General features: G+C 42.2%; 3 protein-coding genes across 3 annotated transcripts; 2 read left to right on the forward strand and 1 right to left on the reverse strand.

Moving 5' to 3' along the window:
- The first annotated feature begins 9,121 nt into the window (after positions 1–9,121).
- LOC109470468 (kin of IRRE-like protein 1) lies at positions 9,122–14,064 on the forward strand. Its single transcript, XM_019769422.1, has 10 exons — positions 9,122–9,408; positions 9,645–9,808; positions 10,086–10,227; positions 10,504–10,651; positions 11,092–11,207; positions 11,641–11,895; positions 12,291–12,728; positions 12,985–13,170; positions 13,551–13,648; positions 13,786–14,064. The coding sequence occupies exons 1-10, from the start codon at positions 9,138–9,140 to the stop codon at positions 13,906–13,908; spliced, it is 1,941 nt and encodes a 646-aa protein (XP_019624981.1). The 5' UTR covers positions 9,122–9,137; the 3' UTR covers positions 13,909–14,064.
- Positions 14,065–15,321: 1,257 nt separating this feature from the next.
- LOC109470456 (isoprenoid synthase domain-containing protein-like) lies at positions 15,322–16,640 on the forward strand. The gene has a single exon (XM_019769407.1). The coding sequence runs from the start codon at positions 15,333–15,335 to the stop codon at positions 16,533–16,535; it is 1,203 nt and encodes a 400-aa protein (XP_019624966.1). The 5' UTR covers positions 15,322–15,332; the 3' UTR covers positions 16,536–16,640.
- Positions 16,641–17,863: 1,223 nt separating this feature from the next.
- LOC109470457 (lanC-like protein 3) lies at positions 17,864–20,195 on the reverse strand (the record flags this gene model as incomplete). The annotated part of the gene is made up of 4 exons (XM_019769409.1): positions 17,864–18,323; positions 18,754–18,966; positions 19,416–19,548; positions 19,996–20,195. Coding segments are annotated over 4 exons (911 nt in total), but the record flags the coding sequence as incomplete, so codon positions are not given.
- Positions 20,196–20,455: the final 260 nt, after the last annotated feature.

A 20,455-nucleotide genomic window follows, 5' to 3' on the forward strand; every position in this document is an offset into this window, starting at 1 on the left:
ATTACAAACGTACAAAAACATTACAAAATTAACAGTACATGGCAAACTTTACACAAATTCACTATTTACAATCCGGTACTTTGCTAGTTGTCTATGTTATTCCACGTGTGTGACATCCTGTACATAAAGCGCTTTTTCTGAGAGTTTGATTTTGGTTTTGGTAGTCTGATTTTGTTAGTGCTGGTTGAACGTGTGCTGTACTTGTGGATCTCAGATTGGAATGTGATTTTGTCGTACAAGGCCTTTGGTTGTTTGGTGAGCATGATACGTTTAAATGTGACAAGGCTTCTCTGTTGGATTCTGTCCCTGACAGTCAGCCATCCTAATGTCTTCAGCATGGTGTCCACATGTGCATCCCGATCACAACCAAGAGCTAGCCTTGCTGCCCTGTTCTGGACCACCTGTAGTCTTCGTATGTTGTTCTGTGTTGTGTTTCCCCATACGGAGCAGCAGTAGTCTATATGTGGGATTATTAAGGCGTTGACTACGGCTATTCTCTGCCGATGTGGTAGTAAGTCCTTCACCCTTCCCACCTGTGCCAAGCTTCTGTTGCACTTCTTAACTATGTGAGCAATGTGGTTGTCGTATGTGAGGTTTTGATCAAGGTGAATTCCAAGTAGCTTTACTGAGGGACATTGTTCTAGACGTTGTCCCCTTAGCTCCAGCTCCAAAGGTGGTGCTTGCCTGGTTTTCTTTGTTGTTCCCACAAGCATCGTTTTCGTCTTTCCATTATTTAGTTTCAGCATGTTTTCATCTGACCATGTTGCCACTCTTTCTAAGTCTGTTTTGGTTTCTGTTCTTATGTCCTCTAATGTGTGTCCTCGTGTGTGAATCGTGCTATCATCAGCATATTGGTCTAATGACCCATTTTGTACCGCTTCAGGCATGTCGTTCACGTAGATGTTGTACAGTTGCGGACCTAAGCAGCTACCCTGTGGTACCCCGCAGTGTAGGGTGTTCTGACTGCTGTAGGCTCCATTCGTGTAAATTTGCCATTTGCGGTTTGTCAGGTACGATTCAGTCCAATCCAACGCATCCTCAGTGAACCCGTACGTCTCGAGCTTCTGTAGAAGAAGATTGTGGTCCACCAAATCGAATGCCGCACTGTAGTCCAGCAAAACTACCGCAGTCATAAACCCATTATCCATGTTGTCTAGCCAGTCGTCTGTCATCTTCAGCAGAGCTGTTTCGGTGGAGTGCAGTTTTCTGTAGGCATGTTGTGCCGTTCCGGACTGATACATGTAGAACAGAATGACGTTTTGAAAGGGCAGCCCAGCTGGTGACAAGCAGGAATCTCAATAGCCGGCTACAATCTTAGATTATGCTTATTTTTCCAATCAACAAAATCCACTGCTGCAATTATGATGTTTGAAATCATTTATGTAAAACTAAGTTGGTCTGGAGGTTGTTTAAACGTCTCATTAGACAAAATCAAAGCTTGCAGCAATATTTTACAATAGTGCAAGTTTCTGAGCTAGTCAAAGGTTTAACTTGAAAAGTTACACACCAAAATCTTTCTATCCAAGTTTTTGAACAAACCATTGGAATTCGCAGTTGTTGGAGATCTAGTTGATGACTTACAGATAGAATGCACGGATGAATCGGATACTCGTGACAAACTCAACGCCTACCGAAAGTGAAACATATAACGCCAATTCCCACAATCCTATCGAGTACGACAAGACATTCATGTTTAAAAAATGCTATCAAAGAATTTCTCAAGACGTCTTTAATATTTGGATATCATTATATTGTGCATGTCTAAGAGATTCATAATGCTTCAATCAAACTTAGTTATAATCTCTTAAAATCTTACATTCATCTAAAATGGTTTAACGTTGAGGTCTGTTTCACTATAATTCTAAGACTTGGTGATGAATAGATTCATATATATTCTAGGATAGATAAGAAGAAATATACCATAAACAGGATGTTTGCCACTACACGTTATATATTCGTACTGAGATTTTTGTAATCTTTTAAAATCTTCGGTTTGTTTTAATAATGTTGGGGTCTGAGAGTTGGTGCTGGATGATTGAAATTGAAATATATTTTAGAGTATGGAAGAAGAAATATACACTAAGCCAGATGTATACCACAGTGGCCGCACGTGATGTATCTGTACGCGTACTGAGATTGAACAGCGATGCCAGCGATCTCCTAGATCCCGCTCCCCTCGCATTGCCATCATTATGTCCACGAGGTCCATCAGGTACGGGCGGGCCATCCCAAACAATCAGTGCGCTTCACTCGGCGGACCTTCACATCATCGGGAAAAAAACACCCAGCCGACCCCAATCTACGTCAGGACGGCCTCGGCTTCTGGCTGCAAAGGACCTCAATTTGTCACCAACTCTGCCGTATCGATTAGCCGCAGTAGCGCGCTCCTATCGGATGGTATGTTCGGCTCATCCGGACCGACACGATTGCGACATGCCCAATTTGTATCTTGAGTTTCACGTTACCTCTACTCGCGCGCCGCTCTGAGCTCTGCGCATCACGAGCTGCTGGAGAGGAAAGTGGAAGGGAATCAGGAGAAAGATGGAAGCGCCGGTCACCTTCTGGTGCCTTGTGCTGTTTGCTTCAACCTCTTTAGGTGAGTTGGTGAGCTTTACTTTGTAGAACTACTAGCATTTTATATGTCGTTGAGTAATGAAAACATTATTAGAATCTTTGAAAAAAGACCACAGGTTTCAATACTGTGATAATTCATGCTAGATATGGCACATTTCACAAATATTGACCTGGCCAGTTATGCATAAAGTGTTTCAAATATTCCAAAGCTACTCAGCTCCAGCATTTCCGTATGGCTCTACCAAACATGTCATTGAGATCCTAGTGTAGGTCTAGCAAAGCCGTGTGGACACTGTTTAGTTTCGCTACGACGTGAGTGAAATAAGCTATTACACGTTACCGCTGTTTGTGAGCTTAATTTTATGTAGTTTTAACCTGCCAAGTTCTTTTTTTTTTGTTAAAATCTTTGTTGTTTTCTAATATTTGCAGACTATTTTCTAAAACATCTGTATTTATAGTTTTACAACAATACGCCATACAATATACTTATGATTCACATTATTTGATGTAGAACGCACATGGAGACATTTCTCAACCTCTCCTGGGAAATAACTAATAACGTTTCTTCTAATACTTGCACAAGATATGAGGAGATTCTGCTGTAACCTTTATGGGTTGTTCTCAGTTCTTACTGGGTTTGCCGCAGCAGATGAAACGGCCCGACAAATGAAAACCGGCCACAGCCAACAACTCCAGTTCGGTCCGCAATCAGCCTGGCAGTGCGAGAGCCATTCGACCAGAACTACAGTTGATATGAAGTAATGAGTTCGCGAATATTGCCGTGATTGGGAAGTGTAACAGGGCGGGCGCCCCGCTGACTGAAGCGCCGGATAGGCAACGTGAAAGTCGGCATGTAAAGAAAAGCAATCACGCTTCAAACTGTATTTCTTTATCTCTTCTTCCTCTCCCAGCAGGGTCGGGTGTTCTGTACAGATAAACAAATTAGCGATAACTAGATTGGCTACGCCTCCTGATTACGATCTTCTCACCGTTAATTAACGGCTCTTGCCGCTGATAAGCACGACAGATTACGCTGTCGTGATGTAGTATCCTTTAAGGGATTAACAGCTAACTCCGAGCCGGATTTTTGTGCGTGGGGAGACGTTTCTCAGCCTTCTGAAGACAGATGTAAGATTGATGGGCCATCACGTCAGTCATACATTTCATCGCGACATTTCCTGTCTCAGAGAGGACGTCTAGAATCTCCAGCCTACCGGAACCGTGCATATGGCGAGGTAATGGAGATGAAACCGTCTCCGAAAAAATTAATCAAAGACCAGCGGCGCAGAGCGAATTCACAGCGCCTGCACACATGCACATTGCCTGACGGTGCTAATGCAGACTTGTCCTAATTGCTCCATAGAATCTACCCAATGGAAAAGTGATTAGGCCTTCGGGCGTCCCCAAAGAAATGCAATCGCAATCAAAATTTAGTACATCATAATTAAGGTTAATGTCTTTTACATAGGGTAATAATTGTGTGGAATATTGCCTACGTGACCGAAATTATCTATTAGTGACTTTATTTTCACGCAGAATCTTCGACTGTATTGGAGACACGTATGCATCATTTATGTATACACAATCAGAAAATCAAACAAAAATCAAGGCACTGGTAAAACCGAAGCCATCGTTAAAATACAATTTGTCGCCACCATAGAAAACCGATATTTGGCTGACGGTGTTCTTGTATGTCTGATTTTCTTCGCTGTTGTCAGAAGTCTAATATTCTTTGCAATTTCTCTGTGCAGTGGTGTAAAATGGAATAATCAAACGGCCAATGACATCCATATCTTATTTTCCTTTTTGGCCTAGCTTCTGCACACCCACAAAAGGCTTTCTATAGAGATCTAGTTTGTGAGTTTGGAAGAAATATTACACATCATATACAGATATATATTTAGGCTATAGGGAGTACTCCTACTGTCATGGAAAAGTGTGGTTGATTCTTCAACGTGCGTGACTGAAGTGTTGATCCCTTCAAGCACTGGATTCTCTTTTGAAAGATATCAATAAACAGGCAGAGATCAAACAAAACAACTTATGGTTCTAAAGCAGAATTGCTACAAGAATTCATCATGCTACTATCCTTATGATCATGCTCCTTTAAAGAGCTAGTTGCCAACAATGTTGTTGACTTACTATACTGACTTACCCAAAGATTACTTCCAAAATTCAGGAGACTAAAATGTCAGCAAATAAAAATCTATTCTGAGGAAGTCTGATTCTGGGCAGGCGGCAAACGTTAACAGTGCCGTAAACTTTGAAAGTTTGGATGCCCGTTTCATATGTCATTACATTCTAAAGGTGTACATTGGAGTGACTTCATTAAGCTTTGATTCATGGTCATTTCCTAGGGCGGTTTGTTCGGGTTATCCCATATTGCCCTTTGTTCACACGACAGCACAACCGCAGGCTGTTGTAGTTTCTCCCGAGAAATGCAAAAACAGATCGATAATAATTTTGCCAATTAATTGTACGCAGAACGAGGTTTGCTGTTCTTATATGTAAGGATTTGGTTGGCGCGTGGCCCAGCCAGTTGCGTGATCTTAGCTTGTTTTCAGAAATTCAAATTTGGTATCAAACAAAAAAGAGGGTATATACAGTAGTGAGCCCTTTGATTTCATAATACTTGATAGAGTCAAAAGTATCCTCGCCAAAGTAACTATAAGTGAGATATTGGGAATGTTCTCCCAGAGCTGAAGCTGTAAATCGATGTCTACCCTAGGCTAATATTTATGAGCTATTGGCGTCGTTCCCCTAGTTAAGACTTTCCCTAACCATCTCTGACTGCTTTGGCATTTCACTTAACAGAAAAGATTGCATCGATAACGCTTAAGTACATTCAGGGGGATTACAGAGTGGCAAACGGTGTGTTTGAAGAAGTTCGCAAGGTTCTTAGGAGAGTGGCTTCGGAGTTAATATTTTTCAAATATTAAAAGTCACAAAACTCACAGGGGCTTTTTTCTCTTACAAGAAAGTGAATCCAATAATGCATCCATGTTGATTCATTGCAATGCCGCGAGTGCGATCGTTAGTTAGCTTTTTCAAGGGCATCCCGACAAAGTCATGAATATCGTGCAAATCTTTGCACTTAGATTACAATAACTATTCGGCGTTGTGTTGGCTTGGCAAATTATTTTAGACATTGTGACTTTCTGTTGATGCCCCCGAACCTTTTCAAATGTTACAGCCCACATAATATTATAGTGAGTGCATCTTTTTACTTTCTGTTATCAAACTGTAATAATTTTGTCCTTTTTTTTCATCCCGTTCTCTTCTTACACCTCTCGGTAATAAAGGAACTGACCGTAAAAAACCTAATGGTCTGTATACACGCCCTTTACACGCCAAAGGTCAAGAATTCGCCAACGTGCCGCCCGCAACATCGCCTGTGATTTACAACTTAGTAAAGAGATAGTATTGATCTCCGACGCTTCTTTCACAGAATACGTGCGTAAACTATTCATCGTCTTCCCACACTGTGACACGGATACCCACCGCACAGCTTCAGTACAGAGTGGTATACGTTCTAAGAAGTTAAAAGTCACAATGTCTGTAATACTTCAAAGAGGACACACGGCTGGGTTTATTATTGACGTCCTGCAGTAGAAGCAGATGAGGTCCTCTACTTCCCGTGTTCATTCTTTCTTGCTTTGGAATATTTATGCCTTATAGATTGCTTGGACTATGAAGGTCAAAAGATGCGCGAAGAGGAAAGGGAGAGAAAATCTTTATTTATGACTCCAGGACGGCGTCCAGGCGCTGCCATAAATCCGCACACTCCCGCTGGCTTTTAATCAAAGTTTTATTCAACGCCGGAGGCCTTAAGAACTGGGGGATTCACGCTTTCTACCAACTTATGTGCATAAATCCTCACAAGGCTGTAAATTTACCATGAGAAGAGTATCATACATTCTCACATTGCCATTGAATTTAGGACACCAATGGCAAGTCATATATGGCATCAATCTTGATGTACAATTTTTACAGAAGTTGATTAACATTTCTAGACTTATTTTTTTCAATTCTCTAAAAATCAGAAAATTTATTCATGAAGCATTTTAATCTTTGAATTTCCCATTATAGTACGCCTCATTTGGCTCTTGTTAATATCTAGGGTGTAACTTAATTATCGTCATGTAGATTCTGCACCCGCTAATGCATCCATACCTTTCTAAGTAAGAGTACTTATTTAGAGCTTCCTGTCGAATTTCTCGAGAGCCTAACAGTGATAGAATGGCCTTTAAGTAGCGTTTTTAAAGACGACAAAAAAATCAATGAGTTTGTGTCTAATGAGCAACAGGGAACTCCATTTGCTTCGTACTTAATTGCCGAGCTGTTCGTGTATGTCTTGAAGGGATAACTTCGTTAGCTGGGAAGTGGTCTCTATGGGTTACAAGTCTCCCGCCAACATGCAATAATTCTGACAAACGGGTGTTTGATACTCTTTGTATCATGATATCGTCTTTTTGGCAGTTAATTCAACATTTCATGCGATTGAGATAAGTGCAATTAGTTATCACTGTAGCGACGGCGTGTAGAGTTAAGTGAGTACTTTTGAGTTGTTAGATTCGCCATTTTGCAATCTCTCTCAAGAGTTTCATGTTCCGGTCTTATATTTGTGGTTCATCTTTGCAGAGATGAATAACTCTAATGGCGTTCGGCCAGACAGTGTTTATTGGCTTGGATACCAAGCCGTTTCCGACGTTGGAGCCGTCGGTGTACATACATGTAGTTGAGTTGAAAAAAATCCCAAAATGCTGGCTTAGGAAAAAAACGACAGCTGAAGAATGCAGTCTGCCAGCTGAAAGATGGTCTGCATTATGATCTGCCCACTGACGGATTTGTAAAACTGATGAGAAGCGAGAATGACCAAACATTTCCCACCCCAGGCCCACCCACGTCACACATACACGTTCAACTCATGCATATTGCCAGTTTCGCCGAAAAACACTCCGGAAGAAAGATCCAAATGTCAGATCTGTCGAGATAACCACACCACCACAGGGAATCTGGGAAGCTGCGCGGCAAGATAGAAGGTGGATGGAGGTATCCTAACGCTCCCATGGGTGAGCTTGGCTATCCGAAGACAAATCACACCTGTCTGTCCGTGGGTGCTGGGGAGTGATTGAGCACACGACTACGGAGCTCCGAAGCACCCTATAGACGAATCCGATACTTGTATCACTGCAACCAACATCAAGTCGTACATCAAATCAAAGCCATCGCTACTCCTGAGTCTAGTTCGGATGTAACCAATGAAAAATTTACGGGCTTATAAATCACATGTAGACTATCAGGTGGTGTTGGCGGAGTGCCGGGAAATGAAAGTTCCAGCCGACGTCTTTACTGAGCTTTGCTTTCCAATCAATCTTGCCTGTGGTTGCGTTGTGTTCCTTTGTCTATGTACCTGGGAGAGCTGTGGCTATGTCATTTAGATTTCACTTTTCATAGGAGATTTTCATCTGTGGTAAATCGTATGATAGATTATATCATTAAGAGACACCCAGAGAAAGACCTTAATGCCATGTTCATCATAACATCAATATGTAAGCTCTCTCAAAGTCTTTAGAAGTACGACTAGGCACTCTACGACTTTGCTCCATGCATTGTTCGTGGAGGTAATTAGAAAACGAACAAGACCTAGAACTTGCGCCAATACGTTTTCAACAGTGAGCTAAGATTATCACTACTGTTTGAGTGAAGGATGAAAACATGAAGTGTCTAAAGCATTCGTATTGAGAGCTTCGTTACATTCGTACGCGTCTTGTGAACATCGTGCTATCACAAAGTGAGGCAATCCTCGCGATAGTAACGCAAATGCCCCCACCCAATCAGTGGTTGGTTTTGCTAATGCGAAGCGACATCAAGATTGTGCGACGACCAACAACGAATGTGATCGCACGTAATCTGTAAGAACAGTGAAGTCGGAATTAACCCATATTGACTGCCGCCTCCCTCTTCCACAGCCGTCCCAAGGGATCAATTATTTTCCTTTCATTTTTCCGCAACACGAGTCGAGATCTGCGCTAACACGGACCTATTGATCAGCTATAATGGTGACGGGTCCTGTGGGCGACAAGGTCGTTTGGAGCGGAACACAGACACTCCTGGCGCCAGATTTAGTTACTGTTTGCATATTCAATTTGAACTTGAGCTGCGAGGTGGAGTGACAACTGACCCTGCGCCTTGCAGACAATGAACCTTTACATACCGTTAATTATGTTTACTGAAGGAAAACATATTGTTTTTGCTACATTTCATCTTCTTCTTCTTCTTCGTTCGTTCCAAACACTTACCTCTGACCTGGCCAATGACCTGATTTGTTGACGTCTGTCACCATGGTAACTGGTGTTGGGTTACATAATGTTGCAATTTTATAGTAGCAGGGATATAGTAGCAGGGATTTATACTCCTGTCTGACCATATATATATATATATGAATGTATTTGAGTAAGAATTATAATACAGAGCAGACTATATGTGATGGTGAACATTATGCAATTGCAAATTGTGTTTCCACAGTGTACTGCGCCAAGCACCGGTCTATTTCCGCCCCCATGGTCGTTCTACGCGGGAACTCCGCCATCTTGAAATGCTCGTTCCCAGATCTTTCACCCGATGACGTCGTCACGTGGGTGACAACTCCCAGGAAAGTCATATCCAGCGGGAGCAAGGTGTCGAGAAAATACCGCAGACATCGGGTAGTCGGTGATCACAAGAGAGGAGAATACAACTTAGTCATCAACAACTTGCAGTTGGAGGATGGAGGGGAGTACCTCTGCAGCACGCTAGAGGGAGCAACGAAGGAAGTGAAGCTTGTAGTTGTTGGTATGCACTATTCTATTTTTTTTCATGCAAATTTATGCCTACAATCGGGCTTATTTCCGTACAGATTGTGATACTTTTCGTATAAAGTAACCTGGTATTATAGTACAGTGTTGTTTATGCAGATTAATATGAAAGAGAATTTCGTTACTGGGAAAATAAAGCAGAAATTATACTGAGAACTGATTTGCGACATGTATGCATATCACCCGCATAAATTTGTCTTTTTTCCGTATTAGCACCACTGTCTGCCCCGCCAAAAATTAGTGGAGGAGAAATTCCATCGAAGGCGGGCGAAAGTTTGCACCTCAGCTGCCGGTCGGTAGGCGGCAATCCACTGCCGCAGCTCAAGTGGTACAACGGGACCAAACTCTACAGCGACGTCAGTGTGAAATACAACCAGGTAGCTACCATCAATTTGAAAAAGAAAAGAAGTTAAAATAATGCCATGCAATGTCATTATTACTAACAATAATAGATAAATGTTGATCGAAGATTGCGTTACGCACGGCATCGCAGGAACATACCTTACGTTTTGTAATTGTTTGGGGGTAGGGTTATCTAGAGGAGTAAGTTTCAAAATGTTGAAATGTTTGCCTAAATGGTCATTGAAAACTTGTGATTATGCACCTAATTTCAACACGATATTTATTGTCTGAAAACATCATACTCTGCGTTAGGATTACGACGAGGTCAGTGCGAAACTGGTCCTGGCCAAAGTGTCCAAGTGGGACCACGGCTCCAACTTCACCTGTGTGGCTGACCAGGGGTACCCGGGCGTCGTGGGGCCGAAGTTCGCTTCTCGGACCTTAAAAGTGCACTGTAAGTAATTGTACTTATCAATTTAGTTAACAGCAAATTTAGCTACCGATGTTAACAGCAAAATGCGATATACTTTATTCTAAGCTCTTTTTTGTAGAAACCAGCATACTTCTTGATCTTAGTTTTAATGTAATCAATTAGGTTAAAGCTTTTTCTTTCTTTTGATTAATCACATCATTTGGAATATAATAAAATCAGATTATGTTCAATGCGCCGGCGTTTTATATGTTAATCTGATAGCATGTTTTTTATATTTATGCAACTACATCGTTTCAGACTCGCCATTTGTGAGGATCTTACAACCCTCTATTCACGCGAGAGAGGGCGAGAATGTGAACCTGACATGCGCAGTGGACAGCAACCCGGCTGCCGTGATTACCTGGAAGAAGTTAGGAGACACCATGTCTGGTTTTGGTGGGAACGGGTAAGATAATTGATATACTTGCAGAATATACAATACATGCAGAATCAGAACATAGAGTGGTGCTAATCAGAAATTATTTCGATCTATGATAAAGCCATCAAAGGCAAAAGAAATACATTGGAGGCGTATATATTTGAAACGTGCATGTAGAAACATTTTTCGTCACAGAAATCAAGAGATCAAGAAGTAAACTAATCTCCAAGCAAATTATGTGGGGCAAGGGGAGCCTATATTGGCCTCCTGTATTCATTGGCAATGGATGCAGGTGGTCAATATAGGCTCCCCTTGCCCCACATAATCAGCTTGGGGATTAGAAGTAAACGGCGATACGACACTTAGCTGAAATAATTAACTGTGCTTACGTTTCTCACTGAGACATATTGTGCAATGTAGTCATCTTGAAATATATTCTGAACATTAACTTGCTACTTTTATATCAGCGGCCACATCCTCCGCATCCCGAAGCTGAGCAGACACGACAGTGGAGTGTTCCAGTGCACAGCAGACAACGGGATCTACCCCATCGGGGTGGGAACTGCCACGGTTGACGTTCTGTGTAAGTACTAAGCAACTGCATCAAGTCTTAGAAAACATGCCCACTTGAGAGGCAATGTTATTTTTGTATTGCTACGGAAATATCACGTGCCAGAGAGGCGTTGGTACGTTTTGACATTTTGAATTTCATGATGATACAGGATTTAGTGATTTTCTTTTCCATATTTTCGTCAGAACTTGTAAAATAGCATTTAGCCGAGTCTTAGTATTTTCAGGCCAAACTTTTGATTGCACCTACGTGTTTATCGGATATCGAAGTACCCCGTACCACTTAATTAAAAGCTTAATGCAACACGAGAAACGCTGATTTAGCAAAGACTATCATCTGTAGATGGTAGTATAGTGTTGAACAGCAGAGACCATACTTTGTATAAGTTATTAGATTCGAAGTGGAGAAAACGCTTTTATAAAATGTCTCCTTTGCTTTCTTTCAGACCCCCCAACGATCGATCCAGCCATAGAAGCTGAGGTTACCGTTCTGTACGGGACAGACGACTTCACGTTAGAATGTCTGGCAACTGGAAACCCCAAACCTCAGATCCGATGGCGGCGGAAGGATACAAGTCTGTACTGGGAAAACCCACTCCGGTTCCACCGGGTGCGCTATGACGTGCAGGGGAAGTATGAGTGCGTGGCGTCAAGCAAAGGGTTTCAGGAGGCTACAAAAACGTCCTTCATCAATGTTGTAGGTATGGAAATCTCAAGACCAACGTAGCAAAGCATGTATTCAGTAATGCTGAGGTCACATTTCCAAAACCGGGGCCCGGCCGGGCAGTCTTATGGAAGGAAAAATATGAATCTGATATAAAAGACAAAAATTAACAAAAAGGTTTAAAAATTAATAATAGGAACTATTTTCGTATATCATTGATATTTTTTAGATTGTTAATTTTTTGTTAATCGAAACAGCCCGGCCGGGCCCCGGTATGGAAATGTGACCTCAGCATAAACAAGTGGCTCATTCTAAGACAGAAGTGGCTCATTCTAAGAGGATCTAGATATAGTACCCTGTTGTTTACACTCTGATATCTATACATGATTGTTTTTATAATATTGCAATTTTTTTTTTAAATTTGTCCCACAGGTCGCCCCTCGATACAGGGACGCGCTGCCAAGATGGCCGTTCGTAGAGGCAGTACCGCACGACTTGTCTGTGACGTCACGGCCGACCCTGTCCCCGGGAAAATCGATTGGCTGTGGCGAAACAAACATGGCGTCGAGAGAGCGATCAACGTCCTGGACGAGAGTGTGATGTTGGATGAGAAAATTACCCCCCAAGGCAAGATGGGGTTTCTCGCCGTGAAGAACGTGGATGAGGACAGAGAAGGAACGTACGAGTGCAGGGCGTCAAACATGTTTGGGCTTGCGCAGAAGGAGATTCAGTTGCAGGTCTCCGGTACTCAGAATGCTCTTGGCGCCATCATAGCCACCACTGTCACAGTTGTCCTCCTGGTTGTGTTGATCATCATTGGGGTTGTGCTGGCAAGAAGCAGGGGACTGATTTGTCTTCAAAAGAAAACAGGTACTTATTGAGAATAAACAATGTACATTGTACTTGTGTGGGACTCTACACACAACAAGGCGGCTTAAAAAGGCTTAAGGACACTTTTTCTATCCTAAAATCCATGCTTACCACCGTTTTCTTAACCACGGACAACATTATCATTTCTATAGTTATATCATAAGTACAATAGTCAGAATATCTATTGCTTTTGTGGATATATATTGTAATAATCTATCTGACAATGTGAATTTAACAATTTGACATCTCATTACAGAGATCCCCCGGGTACGAGCCTCTCGGTCAGCTGCTGCGCATGCTAAGTACGGCAGAAAGCTGGGACACGGCACGAATGATTCCGGCATAGAGGACCTGGAGCTACATGACGTGGACGGGACCCTGAAACCACGCCCCCCTCCCCGAGCTGACAAGGACTGGGCATCCGTAGGCCTGTCATATTCGGGTAAGATATATCAAGAACTACGTTGTGTTTGAGCTAAGGAGGTAAGCTTGGCCTGCTTGTTAAATATTCTCTATAATTGCATACAAGATAGTCGTTTTCCAGTTTTTAAGGTCCACATGTTCATACAACATATATCTAACATATTGCCTTGTAAGAAACGTTAACGAGATCGAGAAGAAGCTGAAACTGCACGTAGTAGTTAAACCTAGACCTACACATAGTAGTCCACATTTAAAAGTTTCGAATGACAAAATTGAATAGTAACAATGACAATAGTATTCTTATATCCTCGTGCTATCTGCTCAAACTTTTCGGACTTGATTTGTACCAACTATATTGAGATAATTGGCGCCTGTCTAATATTCTGACGTCCCTGCCAGGTCTCGTCCACTCGGCAACCCTCCCACCTTACGCCACGGTGGAGAGACAGCGGCCTGAGGGGGGTGACACAGAGACAGATATCGAGTGGCAACTGACAGTAAGTACAAACCTGATCCTGTTTTTTTTCTATATTATGTTAGCTTAGGCGTAACGTTTAAAAGTGTGTGCAGGTTGTAACATACGGCTCTAGGGGGTGTAACATGTATCATTGACCAGATTCCTCCATGGTTGCAGGTGGAGCCGCCCGAGCCACCTCCTAAAGAGAACGTCAAACACCTGATGAAACACGCCACGACAGCTTCCAACCGGAACAGCGCAGCAGCCGAAGAGCAAGGCGGTGGCTGTGAAATTGTGTGACCGCCATCTTACAAAATGGCGGCCAGGAGCCGTGCAAAAACATCTACTGATGTAGGACATCGGACAAATTATTCAAAACATACCTGTTCAAAAGGATTTCGTGACGAAAAAAAATCATTTTGAAAAAAAAAGTGTGGGTATACGGTTTTCCTGCCAATAGTTGTCATTGACTTTCCAACTTGATGGCACAAACCAATATGATGACTAGTATAGTAATGTAGAGATTAAGGCATTTAAGAACAAGTACTAGTATTTGGACATTTGAAAACAAGGCAGTACATATTATGAAGCTATAAGCACATTGCATCATGAAAACCTGATAGTAAACGCAAGTCTATTTAGCATTTTGGACACATGTTTAAACGGCATTAACATTAGACAGTTGTACGGTCTGTCAAAACGTAGGTGGCATCCTGCAATGTACATTCGCTAAAACGTCTGCTCAACCATGTCATAAAATATCGTCTGTAAAACAGCAAAAACAAACAACAGCAAGTTTTGTAAATAATGTTTCAAAGAAGATACACTACTAATCATAACTGGAAAGACATTGTATCCGGTCGACATGTACACTAGTCAAACGAAAGGTCAAACGAATCTAGTCAGGTCTGTGCAATGTGTATGATGCTTTAAATTACGGATTCTACACATCCAATAAATAGATTATTGTCTTGATGTAAAGTTTCCTTGTGTACGTATATCAAAAGTACCATACAATCAGTTATTTTTGTGACGAAATATCAATAAGTGGCATCTGTGCATGGCTACTGTGACAGCTGCAATGTACGCTAGTAAAGAATTTGATAGCTGATAGCCAGCTATTGTGTCTTGAATTGAAATAAATGTTGGAGCCAGTTTACTAGTATTCTGTCATATATGTGTTTAGAAAATAAGATAAGGTAAGCCAGAAGCATACCACTAGTGTAATTATTGAAATGGGATCGTGACATATGGTTTAAGCTCATTTTCATTTAAAATGGCTAAGGATTATTCAATTTTACCCATCTTTTATTTTTCTAAAATATGACAAATCAGCGTAAATAATAAACACTGGTCAGGTTATACTTCATATACCTATGGTGGGGTCAATATGTGTTTTACATCTAGTGGGTTTTACATATGGTTTGATCGGTAACCAAATATGGTGAACCGGAACGTAACGTTAGCATTAACGTTACATGTATCGTGGGGACGAATGACTTTTTACCTCCGTATATATGACCATAATTCAAGTCATATTTTCTCACACGTTGCCCACATACCCGCAAGGAGGTTAGCCTTGACGTCCCAAGATGGTCTGTCTGGTTGTCGTGAGTAGTGAGTACTGCAGTTCTGTCATGAAAAGGTAGGCGACACTATTGTGTAATCAGGTATGAAAACCTCCACCCAACCTTTCACCTTTGACACAAGGTCACGAAACCAACATGGCAGCTGATTGCGGTTCTGTGGATTTTCCCGTGAGCGTTGTCCTTCCAGCTGCGGGCAGTGGCGAAAGGATGGGGCTGGCCACACCCAAGCAGTTCTGCTCCGTCCTGGGAAGACCTCTTCTGTACTACACACTGCAGGCTTTCCTCAACGTGCCCTGGGTAAGGGAAGTTATCGTGGTCGTGTCTCAGGACTGGCTACAAGAAACTTCAGACATCTTGCAGAGCTTTTCACCAACAACCAGGTCTAAGGTTAGGGTAGTATCCGGTGCCGCAACAAGGCATAGGTCAATCTGGAATGGTCTAAAGGCTGTGGGTTCTAGTACAGATGTGGTCGTCTTACACGACGCTGTTAGACCCTTGGTTGAAGAAGACTTTCTTAAGAGAATTGTTCTGGCAGCTAAGGAGCAGGGGGCAGCAGGGGCAGTGCGCCCCCTCATCTCCACAGTAGTATCTCCCACCAAGGATGGCAGTATGTTAGACCACACTCTGGACAGATCACAGTACCAAGCCAGCGAGATGCCGCAAGCCTTTCGCTATCCAGCCATCATGGAAGCCTACCACAACTGCAGCGAACACGATTTGGACTTCGGAACGGAGTGCCTCCATCTTGTACAAAAGTATGCCGGCATCTCAGCCAAACTTCTTCTTGGGCCGTCTTCCCTCTGGAAGGTGACCTTAAGAAAAGACTTGTATGCGATTGAAGGAGTTCTCAAAGAAGAGCACTGCAGGAAGGTGGCCATGTTGTCTGACCAGCAGTCAACAGTGTCGCAGAGGCTACACAGGGGTTTTCAGGAGCAACTGAGTTCAGAAGTGCTTCACATCAACCATCAGGAACAGCTAGCAACCATCTGTCAGACTGTGACTACACTTATTCTAACCAACAGTTTTCCATGTGACTTGAAGAAGACCAGGGACAGAGTTAGCCAAGTTTGGGAAGGTGCAACCAGTGGGGATAGCACTAGTAGAGTGTTGGTCTTACTTTTCTGTGGGGAAGCTCCTGCACTTGATGCAATGCCTGTCATCTTCAAGTTTACTCAGGAACTTGCAAAAGAAAGCATGGAACATTCAGTGGTTGTCTACAGTGTGTATGTAGACAGTCAGGCTTCCAGTGATGTTGTGAACAGGGCTGTAGGAATGGTGATCAGTCTGATTCGTCAGAGGGACCCTGCACTGAGCGGACAGATGTTTGTGGCTCAGTAAATTTTTGTATGGAACTGCTTTACTGTAGGATGTAATAGTAGGTTATGTAGAGAAGTTTCAGCATGTAACGTTAAGTGACAATATAGCCATATATACCTCACAGTTATAACTTGTATTTATTACGTAAACATTTAATATGTATTTATTATGTTGTTAACATCTTTATCCTGCTATTGATAAATCTAGTAGCAATAAGTTAACGTTGTAAAGCATATTTGTCCATTGTATGGAATGCAAAAAGCAAAAGGAGCTAGATCTAAGACAAGTCATCTTTTGATGATAACATGCTCAGTCATAACTTAAGGTCTACTGCAGTAAGGTTTCATTTCCTAAGGCTCTAGTGACAAAGATGGTATTGCAGCAAGCATTGGAGTTGTGTACATTGTACAGGTGATAAGTTTCCAACAACTACACAAGGTAGGCAGGAATAATTGTAGACTAGACGAGTTGTCATTAAATGAAGGAAGAGTAGATTGGTTGGCATATTATATTCAGTGTACGTAGTAAAAAAAAAGAAATAGACTTGAGCACACAAAGTTAAAATATAAAGAGCACCTTTTATGCAATTCAGTCAAAAACAAAATATTTTTATACCAACAAAAATACATGTATGGACACTTATGACAAATATGTTTTACATGTGTCTGTTAATGTGTCTCAAGAAACATTGGAAATAAAATGTCTTTGTCATGTTTTGTCAGAAATCCTGTTGTTTCCTTATGCAGGTGTGGACTATGAACCATGCATTGTTTTGAGAGTTGAGAAAGAAACAAGTTTCCAATAGCTGCCTACATCTGCTTACTCAGATTAACACTTCTAAATCCGTTCTTTCACTTCCTGCAAAGGCAGTCTGGGATTGCTAAACTCTGAGGCTAAAATCTTCCCACTCAACTTCACATTTTGAACTTTGCATTGCTAAAAACATTGGTTGCATTGTTCAATTTATAAGCTGAGATTAACACATGTTGACTTTATATGTAGGAAAAAATCATTTTGTAGAAAAAGTTAGTGAACTACTTAGTATACATAGAAGTAATGTTTTGCATTATGCATCATGAAAACACTTTTAAGTGTCTACAACAAACATGGCTGTGACCTAGCACATTTTAACTCCACTAGTAAGTTTAACCAAGCACCTTGACCATGTTTTTAACTCAGGTTGAGACTACTTTCTTGGTATTACTGTTAAAATCACTGCATGAGGCACCTTGTTTGAAAATATTCAAATATATCACTTAGACACTAACTGTTTGACAGTTAGGGAGGGTTACGTATACACTGTTAACTTACTTGACCTGTAACATATATAACTTTGTTATAGAGTTTTGCTTTACATATGGCTTTAAATGCTTTGCCTTATATATGTCTTGCCTGTTTTAAACAGCAAAGCCAGTACTTTAGTATACACTTTTTTGAAGCAACTTCAGAAAACCTCAGAGAAGGGAAATGCAGCCTTCTCCGGGTTGGCCAGATCGCTCATGAAGCACACGGTGCCGGCCACGCCCTCGTACAGGCTGTAGGGACAGTCAGGGGTGCGCGAGTCCTGCTGGAACTCCTGGGTGAACAGGAACTCCTGGAACTGCTCGGCGCGGTGGAGGTGCAGCGGCTCGCCCATCAGGCGGTACAGGAGCAGGAACACGTACCCGTTACCGGCGACACCGTGGCAGATCCCCGGACCTTTCTTGAGGAGCCCACGAGACCAGACCAGCTCCCCACACCTGATACACGCCTGCAGGTACTTGTCATCCCTCCACACCAGGTAGGCTCGGGCCAGCAGGTAAATTACACCTGTGGGAAGGGACAATGGGGCCTCTTTACAGGAATGTTTTTCATATAATGCTACAACTCTATTGTTTATTGATCTTGATAAAAGAGTGTTACTGTAAGAGACTATTGCAATGCATGTAGTACTACCGGTAGTAGTAACTGGTACTTGTATTAACAACAAACCTTCCATGAATAATTTCTGGCTGACAAGAAAGTTCTTTATTCAACAACCTGTGGGATTTTAAACATCCAAATGTTTCAAATCAGAACCAGTCAATGTTGCTCATAAGAAGGTAACTGTCAACAAAACATTGGATACAAAACACACTGGTTGTTGACTAAGTCCTTCTCATACCTTGTTTTAATGAGAACCCACAGTTTTTCATCACTTCTAATCATATAACATCTCATTGTAGCAACTAAAACCCTTCTACCCAAAGTCATTACCTACCTGGAGCTCCATGGCACCAGTGCACCAGCTCATGTTCCGGAGGCCTGGGTCTGTGGACCTCGTCTGTAGCAGGTGGGTAGTTCCCTTCTCGTTCCACAGACAGCATGTAGTCCACGGCACCGCGCACGTCACGGTCTGCGGCAGGGTCGGCCTGCAGGAAGTCTGGGAAACTCAGGAGCATCAGCAGGATCCCAGCCATACCATGGGCTGCCCCTGCAGTGGGAGGAGTAACAAGAAATTTTTCTAGTAACATTTGCAAAGCATGGTCTAGCCCAAGAAATACTGTTCTATGTATTCTTACTCAAACTCATTCATTATATATGGTGACTATGCAGCCCCTCTTGAACTAGGTTCAGCATGGAACTTGCAATATCATGTAACCCAACACCAGTTACCATGGTGACAGACATCTGGTCCTGGTCATTGACCTTATTTGTTTGGAGAAGAAGAGGAAGAAGAAACAGAGCAAAAACAATATGCTTTCCTTCTGTGAAGGTAAACATAAAAAAGAAGAAGAGAAAGAAGAAACAGAGCAAAAACAATATGTTTTCCTTCTTTGAAGGTAAACATAAAAATCTGACCAGGGGCCAAGAGGGAAATAGCTGGAGTGGCAACTGTGAAAAGAAGGAGGAGTTGATACAGCACAAACAAAAGAAGCTTACCCAGATACTCGGTGCCATAGTAAGCGTACATGAGTGGTGAGGGTGAGTTGTGGTGTTTGGAGTACTCCCGTCCTGACCTGATGATGGCAGCACACAGGGCATGGACACCTCCATCCCCAGTCTGGGGCAACACCTGCAAGGGAACAAAGAAAGGACTAGTAAGTCAATGTAAGTTATACAGATCATCATTTGCAATGAAACACAGATCACAGATCCAAATCTATTACTTTTCTACCACCACATTAGAAAAAAATTGCACTTGGCCCATCACCATTTAAGTTCTAAATCATGTTTTCAATCTACTCAGATTATGAGACATCTAGATTACTAGTATCAAGACCTGCTAATAAAAAGCCTTAAAGAACACATCACTGCACAACCCAAACCTAGGGTAAATGTGTTGCATCATTTACGTTGGTTGACCATGGAGTTAGAAAATCTAACTCCATGGTTAGACATCCAAATAATAAGATATGCAAAAGACAGTTACTCAAACAAATAGCTATGATTTCCAAAATCATATCCAGTTGCTTCAGTAACTGTTTTTTGGCGTAATGCATCATTAGTTCCATCCCCTCACCTGTACTCCCAGCCTTCTCCTGAGTTCGATGACCCCACACAGGTACCCCGCCCTGCCTACGAACAGCTCGTCTGACCCACAGCGGAGGAAGTTGACGGGGAGACAGATGGGCGCCAGGTCTGCGTACTTCTGTACAAACTCTGTACTCTTCTGTTTGTCACCCAGGGAGTTGTAGATCAGGGCACCAGCCACGTACACTCCTGTGTAGAAGAAAGAAAACTGATCAATGTAAACGTGCACAAATTGCAAGAATGTATATATCTAACAAGATCTATGGGTGGTGTAGAATGGCCAAGTGGGTAGGCTAGTGGATATGGGACTGAGATGTCACAGGTTTGATTCTTGGCAAAATGTTATGTGTTTGAGAGAGGCACTGTACACATGACTTTCCTCATTCCATTCAGATGTAGAATGGGTACCTCACTTCAGTTGGGAGGCTAAAGGTGGTGGAAGAAGGATC

This window comes from Branchiostoma belcheri, unplaced genomic scaffold, assembly GCF_001625305.1.
Source record: "Branchiostoma belcheri isolate BF01 breed outbred unplaced genomic scaffold, Haploidv18h27 scaffold226, whole genome shotgun sequence".
Taxonomy (NCBI): Eukaryota; Metazoa; Chordata; class Leptocardii; order Amphioxiformes; family Branchiostomatidae; genus Branchiostoma; species Branchiostoma belcheri.